The 13738-nt window shown below is 51.6% G+C and overlaps 6 protein-coding genes across 6 annotated transcripts; 1 reads left to right on the top strand and 5 right to left on the bottom strand.

Annotated features, from left to right (window-relative positions):
* Window positions 1-135: 135 nt before the first annotated feature.
* Window positions 136-882, bottom strand: AA0111_g7321 (hypothetical protein; the record flags this gene model as incomplete). The annotated part of the gene is made up of 1 exon (XM_028653643.1): window positions 136-882. One exon carries the CDS (start codon window positions 880-882, stop codon window positions 136-138), a length of 747 nt encoding a protein of 248 aa, XP_028505158.1.
* Window positions 883-1748: 866 nt separating this feature from the next.
* On the top strand, window positions 1749-1988 carry AA0111_g7320 (hypothetical protein; the record flags this gene model as incomplete). The annotated part of the gene is made up of 1 exon (XM_028653642.1): window positions 1749-1988. The coding sequence occupies one exon, from the start codon at window positions 1749-1751 to the stop codon at window positions 1986-1988; it is 240 nt and encodes a 79-aa protein (XP_028505157.1).
* A 1508-nt stretch (window positions 1989-3496) lies between these two features.
* On the bottom strand, window positions 3497-3868 carry AA0111_g7319 (hypothetical protein; the record flags this gene model as incomplete). Its single annotated transcript, XM_028653640.1, has 1 exon — window positions 3497-3868. The coding sequence occupies one exon, from the start codon at window positions 3866-3868 to the stop codon at window positions 3497-3499; it is 372 nt and encodes a 123-aa protein (XP_028505014.1).
* Window positions 3869-5974: 2106 nt separating this feature from the next.
* AA0111_g7318 (hypothetical protein) lies at window positions 5975-7306 on the bottom strand (the record flags this gene model as incomplete). The annotated part of the gene is made up of 7 exons (XM_028653639.1): window positions 5975-6006; window positions 6063-6129; window positions 6188-6515; window positions 6579-6751; window positions 6798-6862; window positions 6925-7031; window positions 7080-7306. 7 exons carry the CDS (start codon window positions 7304-7306, stop codon window positions 5975-5977), a joined length of 999 nt encoding a protein of 332 aa, XP_028505023.1.
* A 1717-nt stretch (window positions 7307-9023) lies between these two features.
* On the bottom strand, window positions 9024-10961 carry AA0111_g7317 (hypothetical protein; the record flags this gene model as incomplete). Its single annotated transcript, XM_028653638.1, has 2 exons — window positions 9024-9632; window positions 9690-10961. The coding sequence occupies 2 exons, from the start codon at window positions 10959-10961 to the stop codon at window positions 9024-9026; spliced, it is 1881 nt and encodes a 626-aa protein (XP_028505074.1).
* An 816-nt stretch (window positions 10962-11777) lies between these two features.
* AA0111_g7316 (hypothetical protein) lies at window positions 11778-13034 on the bottom strand (the record flags this gene model as incomplete). The annotated part of the gene is made up of 1 exon (XM_028653637.1): window positions 11778-13034. The coding sequence occupies one exon, from the start codon at window positions 13032-13034 to the stop codon at window positions 11778-11780; it is 1257 nt and encodes a 418-aa protein (XP_028505024.1).
* Window positions 13035-13738: the final 704 nt, after the last annotated feature.

Raw genomic sequence — 13738 nt, 5'->3', positions numbered from 1 at the left:
GGGCGCGTCGTTGCTTCGATTATACCATACGATTGAAACTAACCTCTCCATTGTGCTTGAGCCATTTTACATCCTCTATATATGAAGCCGTCGAGCTAGACAGTGTGCTAGTATATGTTCACGTCATGAACCGTGTTAATTCCCATGCTTTTCCGCGACTTCTTTCTGGCCCTTTTGCACCCACTCTTTGAAAGGATCTTGTACATTCGGATCCTTCCTTAGTCTCTCGATCTGATCCTCACCCGACGGCACCAAAAGGCCCTTTTTCACAGCATCCCTCTTCTCGATCCCTTCACACCACTCTTTCAGCTTCGGAAACTCTTTGAGCTCAATACCCGCCCATGGTGCCCATCGAACCCAGGTAAACGTTGTGATGTCCGCGATACTGTACTTGCCACGACCCTTGCCTGCTAGATAATCTCTATCTTCAAGGCGAGCTTCGAGTACAGAATAGAGCCGCTTCGTTTCGTTCTGATATCGCTTCACCCCGTACTCGATCTTCTCGGGTGCATATCGCACAAAATGGTTCGCCTGCCCTTGCATTGGGCCCACGCCGGCATTCTGGAAGAAAAGCCACTGTATCATTTCCATCGCCTCATCACTGTCCTGGAAGCTGAACTTGAAATCTGTATCATAGTGCTCGGCAAGATAGAGAAAGATGGCCCCAGACTCAAAGACAGGATAGGAGTTGCGGGTGTGGTCTATGATGGCCGGGATGCGACCATTGGGATTGACTTTGAGGAAAGGAGAAGATTTCTGTTCGTCTTTGGAGAGGTCAATTGAAGTGGTCTTGTAGGGGATGCCGAGTTCTTCGAGGAAAATAGAGATCTTTTGGCCGTTTGGAGTGGCTGCTGTGAGGAGTTCGATATTGGGAGAAGTCATTCTAGTTTTGTCTCCTGCTGATTTCTGGATTATGTTCTGATTGAGTAAGAGTAGGGATCGGGAAGAGTGGATGTTGGGGCGTTGATGTTGTATAGTTGCACTATACTTGCGCACTCATGTATCATGATGACGTGCGCTTCAAGTAGCTGCAGATCGCCGTGAGGGTCTGCTCGCTGCACATAGTATTTAATATCTCTGTTCTACCGCGAAACATATCGCGAAGGGAACAGAGATAACAGCTTCCTTAGCCGCAACTTTTGTACCCAATCTCGGAAGTGGAGAATCGTTCATGGTATCCAACTCACGTTGGGATTCTGGTTAGCGCCGCACTAGTTGCGTGCCTCCCAATTTTAGGAGCCACCATCTCAATACCGAATAAACTACAACGTATCGCAGGGGTTAGTCTGCCGCAACACATGAACACCGTTCCTTCTCTTCCACGCCGCGTGCTTGCACATAGTAATATCTTCACAATCGCCGATAATGCGCCGGTACATCGATGCGTAGACATGCCGTTCGTTTCGCGCAGCACTGAGTGGTCTGATTTTCTTTCGGGCCTTAGTCCATTTTGGCCCAAAACAGCAACCATCATGCCACTTTCAAGACCAAGATCCAATCGATGTGTAAGGGGAGTGATGCATGTGACTTTACTTTGAGCGACTTTTGGAGCCTAAAATGTTGCTTCGCACGCGGAGTTGACGGTCTTCTGCTGTTGTACTCCTCTTTCTCACTCTCCATTCTACTTCTTGTCTTCTGCGTAACGTTACCGTCCAGCTCATTACGACCTGTACTGGTTTCATCTCCCAATTCAACCCTCCTTCTGGACCAACAACCTAGTTCGTCATACCGAAAGAAACAAGGTCGCAATGATGATAACACGTACCTTTTCCCTCACAAACTTCCTCATCGGATCATCGGCTCTCTGCTTCCAGATATTCGTCCTCTACCCCTGGCACGAGAAGCTAGAGGAAGAGTTCGTGGAATTGAAGAAGGAACATGCGAGACTACTAGAGGAGACGCACTCGAGGCACAGAGATGAACTGAGAGGAATCAGGGAACAGCTGGAGCTGGCCAACGAGCGAAGGAAGACGGGAAAGTTCTGGTAGAATCTTGCTACACGAATGGAAGGACAGGGTGCGGAGGAGTCTAGAGACAGATTTACGACAACTGAACAGGAAGAAGGGAGGATTCGATCGCACATGGAACGTCTAAAATGGTGCACCACAGCGCACCACAGGGCGGAACCAGCTGAGCCTTGCTACTCAAGCTTACGATGTCAGCTCAACATATCGGAAAAGCCTGGATCTGGCGCTCTCATAATCCGAACTACAGAACAATATCATGCTATGTTTACCAAGGGGCTAGCACCGGGCCCGGATGTTCGCGGAATGTATTACCACTGGTCTAGGATGTTTTCGATGGCCTATATATGTATTGTCAGCTTTCGGGCTTCTATGCGTGTCTGTAAAAGAGAGAGCGGGCTGAAATCATGAAGCCCGAGGAGATATAAGATGAGCCGGGAAGCCGGCTACAATAGGCTGTGTGGAGTACATTAATCCAAGGCACATGCATAATTTCAAAACGTGAGACGCATACGTGAATCCATCAACAAAACCTCATAAATGAATCGTATTCATCCTACCCATGTCTCTCTTGCTCGTTCATGCCACATCTACCACGTCTCCCAATGTCACTTTAGACTTCTGGAATGTGGACAAGAGCGCGTTGCAATAAAGTTTTCAATGAACTAGAGAACAAAGCGCCAGTCTACCTTTATTGATCAATAATTACATAGCTCCAACGGTCCCTCGGATGTCAAAGGCTTGTCAGGTCTGTCAAACGCGGAAACAACTCCGATACAGCGGTAGTGGCCTAAATGGGCGGAAGCAGGGACGATCAAGAAGGGACGGGCAGCCCCTTACCCATCTTACCCACAATGACGTTAAGAGGAAGCGAAAAAAGACAGTGATCGGCACCGAACAAACAAAGGGATCAACAAGCATGCATGTGCCGAACCGTCATGACACGTTTGACGGCGCATCCAGCACGTAACCTAGATAGTGGCACAGAACTCGTAATGGCAGGAGGATTAGTTGAAGACGCGCGTTATGCGTTCGTTCAAGTCCCACATCCATTTTCACGTGCATCGTCGTTGAGAGGAATTTCGTATTCATTCGATTCGATAATCAAGCGGAAAGTCAGACGGGCACAGAGATAAGCCCGTAACAGTGCAGTCGGAAAGAAGAAGAAAAATGAATTAGTAGTAGGAAACGCAACGCCTTGGTATAGTGGTAAGAAGTGTCAATCCGAGCCGTCATGCCCCGAGGAGCGATAATAGAGCACTCTTGAGTAAGCATCTTGGAGTCGTGGTAGTGCTCTGCTAGATGCTGTGACTGGGTTCTTGACTGCCACCGGTGTGTAGCAATAGGCCGCCTGGCCCCCCAGTATGTCTGTTTGTGTGCTCGCTCGCTCTCCAAAGGATATCTCGCATGATGAACCCAGAAATTCGTGCCAGTAGAGAATAAGACCGCATGTATAACCGTCGTGGCTGCGAGCAGCGGTCGAGTCTCGGCAGGCGACGAAAGATGAAAGTGTCGTGTGCCGCTGCTCGGGCTTATGTCTCAATCTCCTTCTTCTCGCTGACGCCCTTTGGCCGGAAGACGGCGTCTTGACCTGACATGCGGCGGGCAAGTGCGCGGTCAAGCTTTGCTCCCAGCGCCAGCTTGCTCATGTCGTCGGTCTTCTCGTTGGTGAGGGCGTACCGTTGCTGGACCAGGCGCTTGTCTTCGAGGCGATCAAATCCGGCATTCCATGTCTTGATGTCTTGCGACTTGGGGTCGCCGGCGGTTGACGAGGCTGCCGAGAGGTGCGAGGGTGCGATGGAGGGTGTGAGAGTAGGTGTGGCGCTGTAAGTAGACATGCGGGTGGAGGCGCGGTTGGCGGCCGACTGTTGTTTCTTTTCGTTAGACTGTGCTTGTTCCGACATGGTCGCGGTGTGGTATTGGGTGCTGGCGTTGTAGTGTCGGGACGGGACGGGGAGGCGAATGGTTATATGGTGAGTGCAAGCGGAAGGGCAGGCGCGAAGGAGTACGGTCGAGCAAGCAATGTAGGTGCTGCCCGGCGAGCATCGACCACAGGCAGGGGACGTCTGAAACGGGCAGTGGATACGGGAGAATGACTTACGTTGGCAAGCATGGGCCGCGACGACTCTAGAGAGTTTGTCATAATGCGCGCCACGGCGTGTCCGGTGGTTGCTATGTGGGCGTGGGGTAGCGGGCCTCTACGACGTCGATGTCGTGCCTATGGTAGATGCGCGACTCAAGGCTCTAGGAGAGGGGGCGCGAAGGCAAGTAGAACAGACAGATGCCCGTGTCTGTGCCGCGTTTGTAGAGAAAGATGAAGAGACGGGTGTAGTCGGTCGGAGTCCTGTGCTCAGCCTGTCTTCGTCGCGCGTTTCAAAGGGCCCAGATCGGCAAGGGGCTGCGTGAGTAGTAAGATGGACGCGCAGGGGGAACGATAGTTAGCGAGTCGCAACGGGATGCCACAAATGTTTGGTAGGGTTGATAAACGTCAGCCTTGCAGAAGGATGGTGCTATGTCGGTCTTGATGGCGCGTTGTCCACCATCTCACCGAGTGTACATGCGGCGGAACACAGCGTGGTTATGTACCCGCGGCTGCAGTCACCCACAGAGCTACCCTTTTAGCAGCAGCAACATAGCCAGCACCAGGCTGCTCTGAAACGCTCGCACGTAAGGATGCTGCATGTAACGACACTCGCATTTCGATAAAGTGACTTGTATGCATGCAGTCAGCCTCCAGGACAAGCCATTCACGCCGCGACTGACAACCGGCCAATCCCCTTTAGCACCGCCCACGCTTGCATCGCCTATGCCACGTTTTTTCTGCGGGAACCCACCTTGGCCGCTACAGGGCTCGGTATTGCTTAGGTCAGTTGGTCTCCGCTGGTGCGCGCGCCCATTGCCGCTCCTGGTTTGGTCTTGACGTCGGCTCTGTAGTCGGTCCATCGTAGACCAACTCCTTGCGTTATCATGAGACGTACCTCAAAGAGGCCCTCACTGCGGCGGAGAACACTGCATGTCCCAATCGCCGTCAGCCCGACTTTTCTAGAACGCTAATTAATGCATTCTTGGCTTCTCTGATGGAACTGCAGCTAGTCCTAGCAGCAGATAGCCAGCACCTGTTGTGGCGTTTGGGTACCCAAGGATGCTGCCGTCCTACGGTACGATGAGCAGCCAATATCAAGGCACAAGCAGCCGCCCCTTTACTTCCAGTTATTTCCGACCACAGCATTCAACCTTTAACGAGAGAGCCAAAAAGAACATAGGTCATGATGATCTAGAAGTCGCTCTGCCATCGAGCTTGCTCGCCATACCATGCCTACCGGCAGTTAAAAGCAACCCTAAAGCAACCCAGACTCCATCAATTTGCAAACCATCCCCATCCATGTTCGTACATGCGCAATCGCCTCCCCCACTCCATGCACCCTCCCGAAACGGCAACATGACAGCGCCTTTCATTCAATGTCCGAGCGCCTGCATGAAAAATGCATGCTCACCACGTGGCCGCAACGTGGGTTCCGTGGTATGCACGGCCCTCTGCAGTCTGGCAATGGCGGAGCACAGATGAAGGGTCGCGGCTGCATCGGAACAATTCTCCTCGATAGTGAAACCGCAGTCATCCCGAGGTTCAAGCACGGGGTCGCATGCATGAGCAAGTGCGTAAGCATACTGTACACCATACCACACCACGATGAAGTCGCATTGCATGATACGTATGCCTTCTTCATGGGCTGAAGATGGCGTTTCGGAGGTCTGGAGAGAAGAAAAAGCATCCTTGGCTTGATGAGACGCGATGGCATCGCCTACCATCAAGTCTAGACTGCAACTGCTGCGACGCAACCTGTCCCGCCTTCGTTGACCACATCTCCGAGGAAATAACATGACTGACAGAAGGCAATAATTCCGAAACGACTGAATGTGTGCATAGCAAGCCCGAGAGCGAATGTACCGTACAGTCTGGTATTGCAAGAATAAAACAAGCGCCCTGGCTTCTGCTACTAGTCGCTACTCCTCTACATCGCCATACCCGGTAGATGGTCGAGCCCTAATGGATATTGTCAGCAGATTGTCAACACACACGCACAGATTCGATGCCCTTACATCCATCCAGGTCCTCCTTGATAGCGCTCTTGACCTGGCACTTATTCATCGCTTGAACATTCTGGCTCTGCGATTACTTGTTAGCAGCCATTCAATACTTCGAGAGCTCATGTTGCATCACTTACCTTCAACGGTCTTCCATTCTCACATGCCTGAAACATGCAGCTGTTGTCCATAGCCTTCTGCAAACTGTCGTCCTTCCAGCCAAAGAGGTAATCAGCGTGGGTACCGTAGCCTTTGTTGTCATTGTAAGAAAGGAAGAAAGGATTGGAGCCATCCTTGGGCCACATGTTGTTGAACTGCGTAGTATCCCACAGCGTCTCGTAGGCGACTTGTGGCATGCGGACTGGGTGAGAAGATGGGCATGCACCTGCGGGACTGAAGGCTTCTTTGGCTGTGTTGTACATGTGATCTTGATGGTTGGGAGAGTCGACATTCTTGCCGTCCCAGCATCTGGATGTTGGCGTATCAGGTTAGTATCTGTCCTACATACAGTTCGCATAGGAGGCTGCTTACGATGGGAAGTGATGCACAGTCATGATGCCGCCTTTGCAGGCCTTGGGTGGGAAATCTGGGGACTCCGGGAAACGAGTGTTCTTGTCTTGCAGACAAACAAAGCGAAGACCGGGGTGCTTCTTCGCGTCTTCTACAGTGTTGGTGGTGGGAGATCCCACGGTCATGCGGAAGCCCTGAGAAGGTTAGCAGTGCATGAGCTGAATGAAAGGTATGACTGACCTTGGGGAACGCGGTTATCTTCTGATTACCATTACTGTTGAAGTCTTGTTGCGTATAGTAGATAGCTGCAGGGTAGTAGGTACATAGTCAGTGCATAACTCATTTGTGATGATACAAAGACACTGACTCATGCCACCGTTAATACCGTTGGGCAAAGCACTGTTCTGCATAATGGGTACCCGTTTGTAGGAGCCGTTCGTATGCTTAAAGAACATGGCTGCAGTCCAGTAGTTGCTACACCTGTTAGAAGCTATCAGCAGGATATTGCGAGGACTATCATACCTGAAGTCTTCGGAGAATGTGCATGTAGTGCAGGTAGCTAGGGTAGATGGATCTTCCTGCATAGTCGCGTTGAATGCATTGCCTCCAACGATTTGGTGAACGTGAGCGGAAGGAAGTTTGCCTGGCTCAACGAGCGGATCAAGCCGCTGAATGCTCAATGTCGAGCATCCGAAACGTAGTGCGGCCTGCGCGGGTACGGCGAAAGTGGCGATCTGGTACCACTTCATCTTCCTATGTTTTTGCTTGGCTCAGTGAGGGCGTACCTACTGCAGAATAGGTGAAGGATGAGTTGTCAACTTAAGCTGCAGGACCATCACTCTCTCCAAATCTTGGTGTAGGCATACCATCCTTGCTACATGGTGTTGATGATCCGTGATATCGAGACGCTTTACCCATTGATTAATCGTCTCTGTATGGAACCAATAACAGCCATAATCGTTAAATTTCCCCGCGTTAATGTTCGAAAGATAGTCACAGTGCGACACCAACGCAATTAAGTCCAGATTTCGGCACTTGCTTCCCGCGTAAACCTCCGAGAAGCACGGCACTTCTCGCTTGCAGTGGACACAGGGATTCTTTCTATCGCCATCATTGAAAGAGGCCATCAAACAGCGCTACATGACAGATGAGAGTAAGGATCAGTGCATGTGAGCGCAAAGCGTGTACCTATACAGAGTTGATGTAGCGACGCCACGCTATTAGGTATTCGCTGCCTAGGTATCTCTGAGTGTCGACCAAAGACGCGCTAATCGACTCCCATCCAGATTCGCGCGTGACATGTCAATGCAAAGTGAAGTCGCACAGGTACTATGCGGCAAATAAAACGCCCATCTCAGTGTTATGGACGCCTTGAGAAAGATTGTATGACGTCGATCAGCCTAGTGTGGTGGGAGCTTCAACTGGGCGAGAGGAAACAAGAATCGAAAAGCTTGGGACGCCTGGTAGAGATCGGTGACATAATAGCGAAGCTGTTAAAACAGTCGAAGTCTGTGCGAAAGGATGCTGGGTATTGGCTGTTTATACACGGTTATTTCATATAGTGCGACCTGCGAAACTTCGTTCTGAGGAATGGCAGGCTCGCATGGGGCCAAAGTGCAGCGTCGGACTTCTGGAAAGCCATCAGCGGGCGGAAGTGACAAGGGGAAGAGGGGGAGCGTAGGTGAAAGGCGTCTTCATAAGTGTTCTAACTTTGAATAGCACCAGTGCCCTTGGAAGTCCAGTATTGTCAGGTAGGCCCAAGCTCCGCGATTGGCAACAGAGCGTGTCGATAGTGAAAGCGTACCTAGGTAAGCACGAAACTCATGAAGCCATCTAGACCACGATCGAACGATCAACCTTGAGTCGTCTCCACACTAAAGTGAAGAGGTGGGACGCTTGACGTAACCGCGACCGTTAGGCGTGCTTCCCGAAAGCTTATCGGGTGCCTGACATGGAGGGGTTAAGGGCGAACGACGTTCGCTACAATCGACGGCTTGGCACCCGCGCCTGCCTATCACGGCCTCTTCATCGCTCCCGGTACCCGATACACACCTTTATCGCAGCCTCCAGCACGAAGCGACATGAGACGGAATGCCCACACGTAGAGCAGCGATGCCTGTTGTGTTTACATTGCAGTTGTTGTGAGCTACTCACACTTACCTCCGACAACAATACTACAGGTCTCAGGCACACCTGATGGTCGAGCCCTTGCGTATAACAGTGGCGATTGAAACGGAAACGGTGAGTAAAGGGATGAGAATTGTTTCCAGCATGATACAGGGTTACTGGTATGAGAATCGGATGAGAGACTCTGTACAATGTACGCCATGTGATGAACATTAATATTCGCGCTACGCTTTAAGACCTGTGCCATCGTCATGCATGTATGCACTTCAGATGCCACTTAGGCTGGCGACACTTGCCCCGTATTCTCTCCATTTCCTGACATCAATATCATGCTCAAACTTATCCCGCCACGCCAGCAAAGTCGACGAGTTCGACAAGCACATTACACACACCATCAGCCCACACAGCGAAAGCCTTCTCCCTCAGAACGCTATACCAGTCATCAGCGTTGCGAACATCGCGCCATCCCTGAGGACCAATAGACTTGATGGTGTAGCGGGGAAGAGACCTGGTTTCCTGATGGCTGTCGTTTGGGAAGATGGGATAATTGTTGAGAGTCGAAATCGGGTTCGGAAGAACAGAGTGGGGGCCGTCTGCTGACGAATGCTGAGAGAGACAAGCAGTCGATGGAAGTGCTTCATGCTGAGTATGCTCCGTCTGTAGCGCGTTGGCAGCAGCAGCAAGTCCGCGAAGATTGTCTGTTCCAGGCTCAACGCCCTGAAATACATTTTCCGTCTTTAATTCAGGGTACTTGTGTTTGGCTGCTTTGAGCAGAATGACTGTCTCTCTCATGAAGTCGTTGTAGTCATACCACGCCAAGTGTGCTTGTGCTTCAGCTGTGATGCGCTTCTCGTCGAGCTTGTTACCCGGTCTACTTCCTGACGAGGGGAGCACAAGGAAGATGTTGATATGAGAGAGATTTGGTTCTGTGGGACTGTTTGTGGGCAACTGGTCGGCGGGTTAGCAGTGTCAATCATTCCGATAAAGTCTACGAACAAACGTTACCTTTGCACTTGATTGTATAGAGTCCACACTTTCTCTAGTATCTAAGGTTGCTTCCGGTTTTGGAGGGAAGAAGTCCTGAATAGTTGTCGTCGGAATCGAGGTCGACGAGACAATCGACCGTGACGAATGCGGATGATGAACAAGGTTACGATCGAAGACTGCTCGCGGTTGCTGCTCGACTCCATGCCCTGTATCGTCCTCTCCTTGCTGAGTCACAGCTTCGACACTACCTTCTTTGTCTTTTTTCTTTGTGCCACCCTTCCTGGTTTCGATCGCGTACTGTCGCTGCCGCTCGTTGGTGACCATGCGTCGCATTAACGGGGTAACCAGACTGATAATCTTGTTGCCATCTCTTGGCCATGTCAATCTCTCAGCCGGATCAGGGGTCTTGTCCTCCCCTAGTGCGCGGGCAGCTTCGATTGCGTCCTTCTCGCCTGGCTTCTCAACGTCTTCGCCAAAGAACTGTTCGCCGACTCCGTCGTTTAAGAAGTCGCGAACACAATTGAACAGCCGTAACTTGACCATGTCGGTATCACCTTTACCACGGTTACCTACGCAATTCTGCCGTTCTGGATGCGATGTGTCGAGCATGTAGACTTTTGCTAAAGCCTGCAATTGAAGAAAATTTTCTGGGCTGAGCTGGAGGGACATGAATAGCTTTGACATTGGAGGGCGTGTGTACTTCCGGGATGTTCTTTCAGAGGAACGACGGAAGAGGGCAGCGGCGGAGTGTACGCCTGCGGCACGAGCATCGTTCAATAGAGACTCGCTGGAAGGCGGTACAGTTTCACCAGCACAGTCGCCATGTATATCTTGGCCATGGTCCTGAAGTTGAGGATCAGTAGGTCCACCAGTTCTACGTCGCTTCAGGTGAACAAGCCCATCAGCTTGGTGCGAAGTATCTTCAGTTGGGGTACTGGCACCTCTCTTTCTCCTACTTCTGTCGCGTGATGTAAGATTCCCTGTCACAGCATGTCCAGTGTCCATACTATACGCTACCTGACCCGCGGCGGTCGCAGCCTCCAGAAGCTCGACAAGGTTATGGTTTTCCTCCAGTATGTGTTCGTCTGACATCTGACGAGCAGTGGGTTCGGAGTACAGGTGTGGATTGAGTTGATGTTCGAGCGGCGATGCGACAGCAGCGGGACCGGACAAGTCATATTCATCCTCGTCGGACACGAATCGGGGCGGCGCAGCGTTTGCGCTGTTGGACGTCGTGACGAACTGGCCGGAGCGCATATGGTAGTATGGCGCGTCAACGTTTGCCTTCATCGTGGTTCGTATCCCCCGAGATCAGACGGATCAGACGGTAGGAGCCAAACAGGACTGGGAACGGTCGGGTAAATGAGCTGTCAATACACAAATGGTAAGTCTTTGGGTCAATGTATGAGAACAAGAGAGCAACTGAGGCCATGCAAGTTGTGCTACGAGTGAATCCGACTCGATGCGTCTGGTAATCGGACGCGACACCGAATCTCTTTTGTATGCAAGCTCCCACGAGGTTTGGTTTGACACCGAAGCATGTACATGGTTTGATTTGGGCGCAGTAGAACAACACTTGCGATTCGATAGAGAGAGCAGAGTATAGTTTGGCCCGACTGGAGAAGAGGGCGGATTGCAGTTTGACCCATCTCGGCGACGTAATCTGGCGTAGAGGTGCAGAGATTGGGATCGTGGTTTGGTTTGATGCGAGATGTAGGGAAGCAGATCAGCAGACACACCTGATTGCTGTCGTGTACGAACGACAAGCGGGGCCGACCAGCGGGCCAAAGACGTCGCGATGGAAGGGTTTGTCTTGTTTGCACAATTGACACGCGCGCATGTGACCGGGCCGTAGCGACGATTAGATAAGCCATCTCCTCTCAACACGCGTCGATGATCAACATGAAAACAGGGAAAAGACCATGTTGCAAGTAAAGCGATGTTTTGTATCATTCGTTTCCTCCGTCTTCAAGTACGAAGCGGTGTGTCAGACCCAGATAGCATGCCAGCAAAAGCCCCAAAGGCCATAGACACTTAACGCCAGATGCCATCGCACCCAGATACGCCTGCAAAATACCCAGGGTATCTATACAAAGGAAGAAAAAGCTAAAAACCGTCGCCTTCATGCCACTCCCTGCCAGCTTCCAACGCTCGATTGCGTGGGTCTCGTCCCCGAATTTCTGCATCGTGTTTTAGGCTGTCCACAATTGGCCTCAACCGATCAATCTCTCTTCTGAACTCGTCATCTTTCCCTAGCTCGGGGATTGTCAACTCCTGCAACTTTGCCTGGTCGCCGTTCTTCTGTGCCTCTTCTATCTCCTTCCGTTCCTCCTCCCACTGCCTGAGATCCCTCTCTCGATCGCTGAGTTCGTTCTTGAGCGCCATGAAATTTTCATATGCTTCTTCGCCGCCAAAACAAGATCCATACTGGTCGCAGAAACATATGTGTTCTTTAGGGCAAAATATGTTCTGACCTGTGAAGACAAACTGCCACACGTACTCCCAGATTCGTCCGCTCAGGCGATCGGGGAGTCGCGTGTTGAATAGCCAGTCTCTATACCAGACGTATTGGGCGTACGGCTTCGCTTGTATACGTTCCCGCGAGAGGGCAAACTGCGCACAGCAGGGTTGCGCAAGGACGGTAGGTACTTCGTCGAGAGGGAAAAGCTCGCTCCACGATTTCGCTAAGAGCACCTCTTCCTGCTTCTGAGCATCCTGTTCGGTGTTTCCAGGGTGCATCCAATCGGGACAGCCAGGATGCCAACTGCATCTCATGTTCACGAAGCCTTCCCTCCAAACGCGGTGTCGATTCAGTCGGGTTATGAGGAGATGCGCATCGTTGCCCAGAATTTCGTCATTGTGCCAGGACAATTGATGGGCGTGCATAAAGATAGCGACGTCGGGGAGATTGTCGTAATTGTCGATGATCCACGAAAGATACACCATGACTTCGTGTCCCTTGTTCTTGGGCGGATGCAGCGGCGCGGAAGGATCATCGGCGACATAGACGGCTGTCTGCTGCTCTGGCATCTTCTCCAGTATCCAATTGACATTCTCATGCTTCGTCTTCGCAATTATCAGTGTCGAGGTAAAGTTGTGCTCTGGCGGCATTGGCGAGCCTGGCTTGAACACGGGTCTCGGGTTCCAGTTCGCATAGTCTGGGTCTTCGATCGTGTCTTTGGACGGCTCGGCGCCGCCGGTACTAGAGGGTGGCTGCTCATCAGTCCCAAAATGCTCTCCCAAACCAACATGTTGTGGTATGCCCCGCCATGCTTGACTGGTGTCAATGCCTGAGAACAAGAATGCGATTACGAACAGCGTGGGGATTAGCGCGAGGACAGGAATGACGTTTCGACGGGTCATGTTGGTGAAAAAGGTGGGAGCGAGCGACTGGCAGGGAGCGAAGGGCGTAGATCGCCAAGATCAGTCTGAGATCTGGCGTGTCTTATACTGTTGCACTGTCAGCCGGCCATATTTGAGGTGTCGGACTTGTCAACCCACGGTGGAGTCGCCGCGCGGCAACTGGGGTCCAGGGAAAGCTCCGCAGTGACGAACGACGATGGAGATCGCGCAGCACATGTGAAAGACAAAGATGGAGTCACTACCCAGAGATGACATATACACTGTGAAAAGGTGGCTAGCCACACAGAACATGACACACAAGACACAGGTGTTGCACCTTGCGGCCCCTCGGCGGGCGCCGCACCGGTGGTGATGATTGACTTGGGCTGAGGTTTGGTCGTGCTAGATGCCACAGACGGGCCGCTAACAGCTCCCTTTAACCCTGCCTATAGCCCTGCATCGGCCTTCCATTCGGTGCACCCCACGACTCCGCGGTTCCCGTGCATCATCCAAGAACAGCTTAAATGTTTAGCCAGGTACAAGTGTTACGACAGCATTTCGCGTTCGCACTGAAGACAAGCGTTCTGTGAATCAATTTTGCATTCGAGACTACGTGAACTAAATGGTCGTGCAAAAACTACAGGAACTAAAGGCGCTCAGGCGCATTACCAGCTTGTCAGGCTCATGATTAGTTGTTTGATCAATGGTTATGGACGCTCCAACAC

This window comes from Alternaria arborescens, assembly GCF_004154835.1.
Source record: "Alternaria arborescens strain FERA 675 chromosome Unknown contig_16, whole genome shotgun sequence".
In the NCBI taxonomy this organism is placed as follows: Eukaryota; Fungi; Ascomycota; class Dothideomycetes; order Pleosporales; family Pleosporaceae; genus Alternaria; species Alternaria arborescens.
The sequence above is the reverse complement of the archived record's forward strand: the minus strand, read 5'-3'. Positions and strand labels throughout refer to the sequence as shown.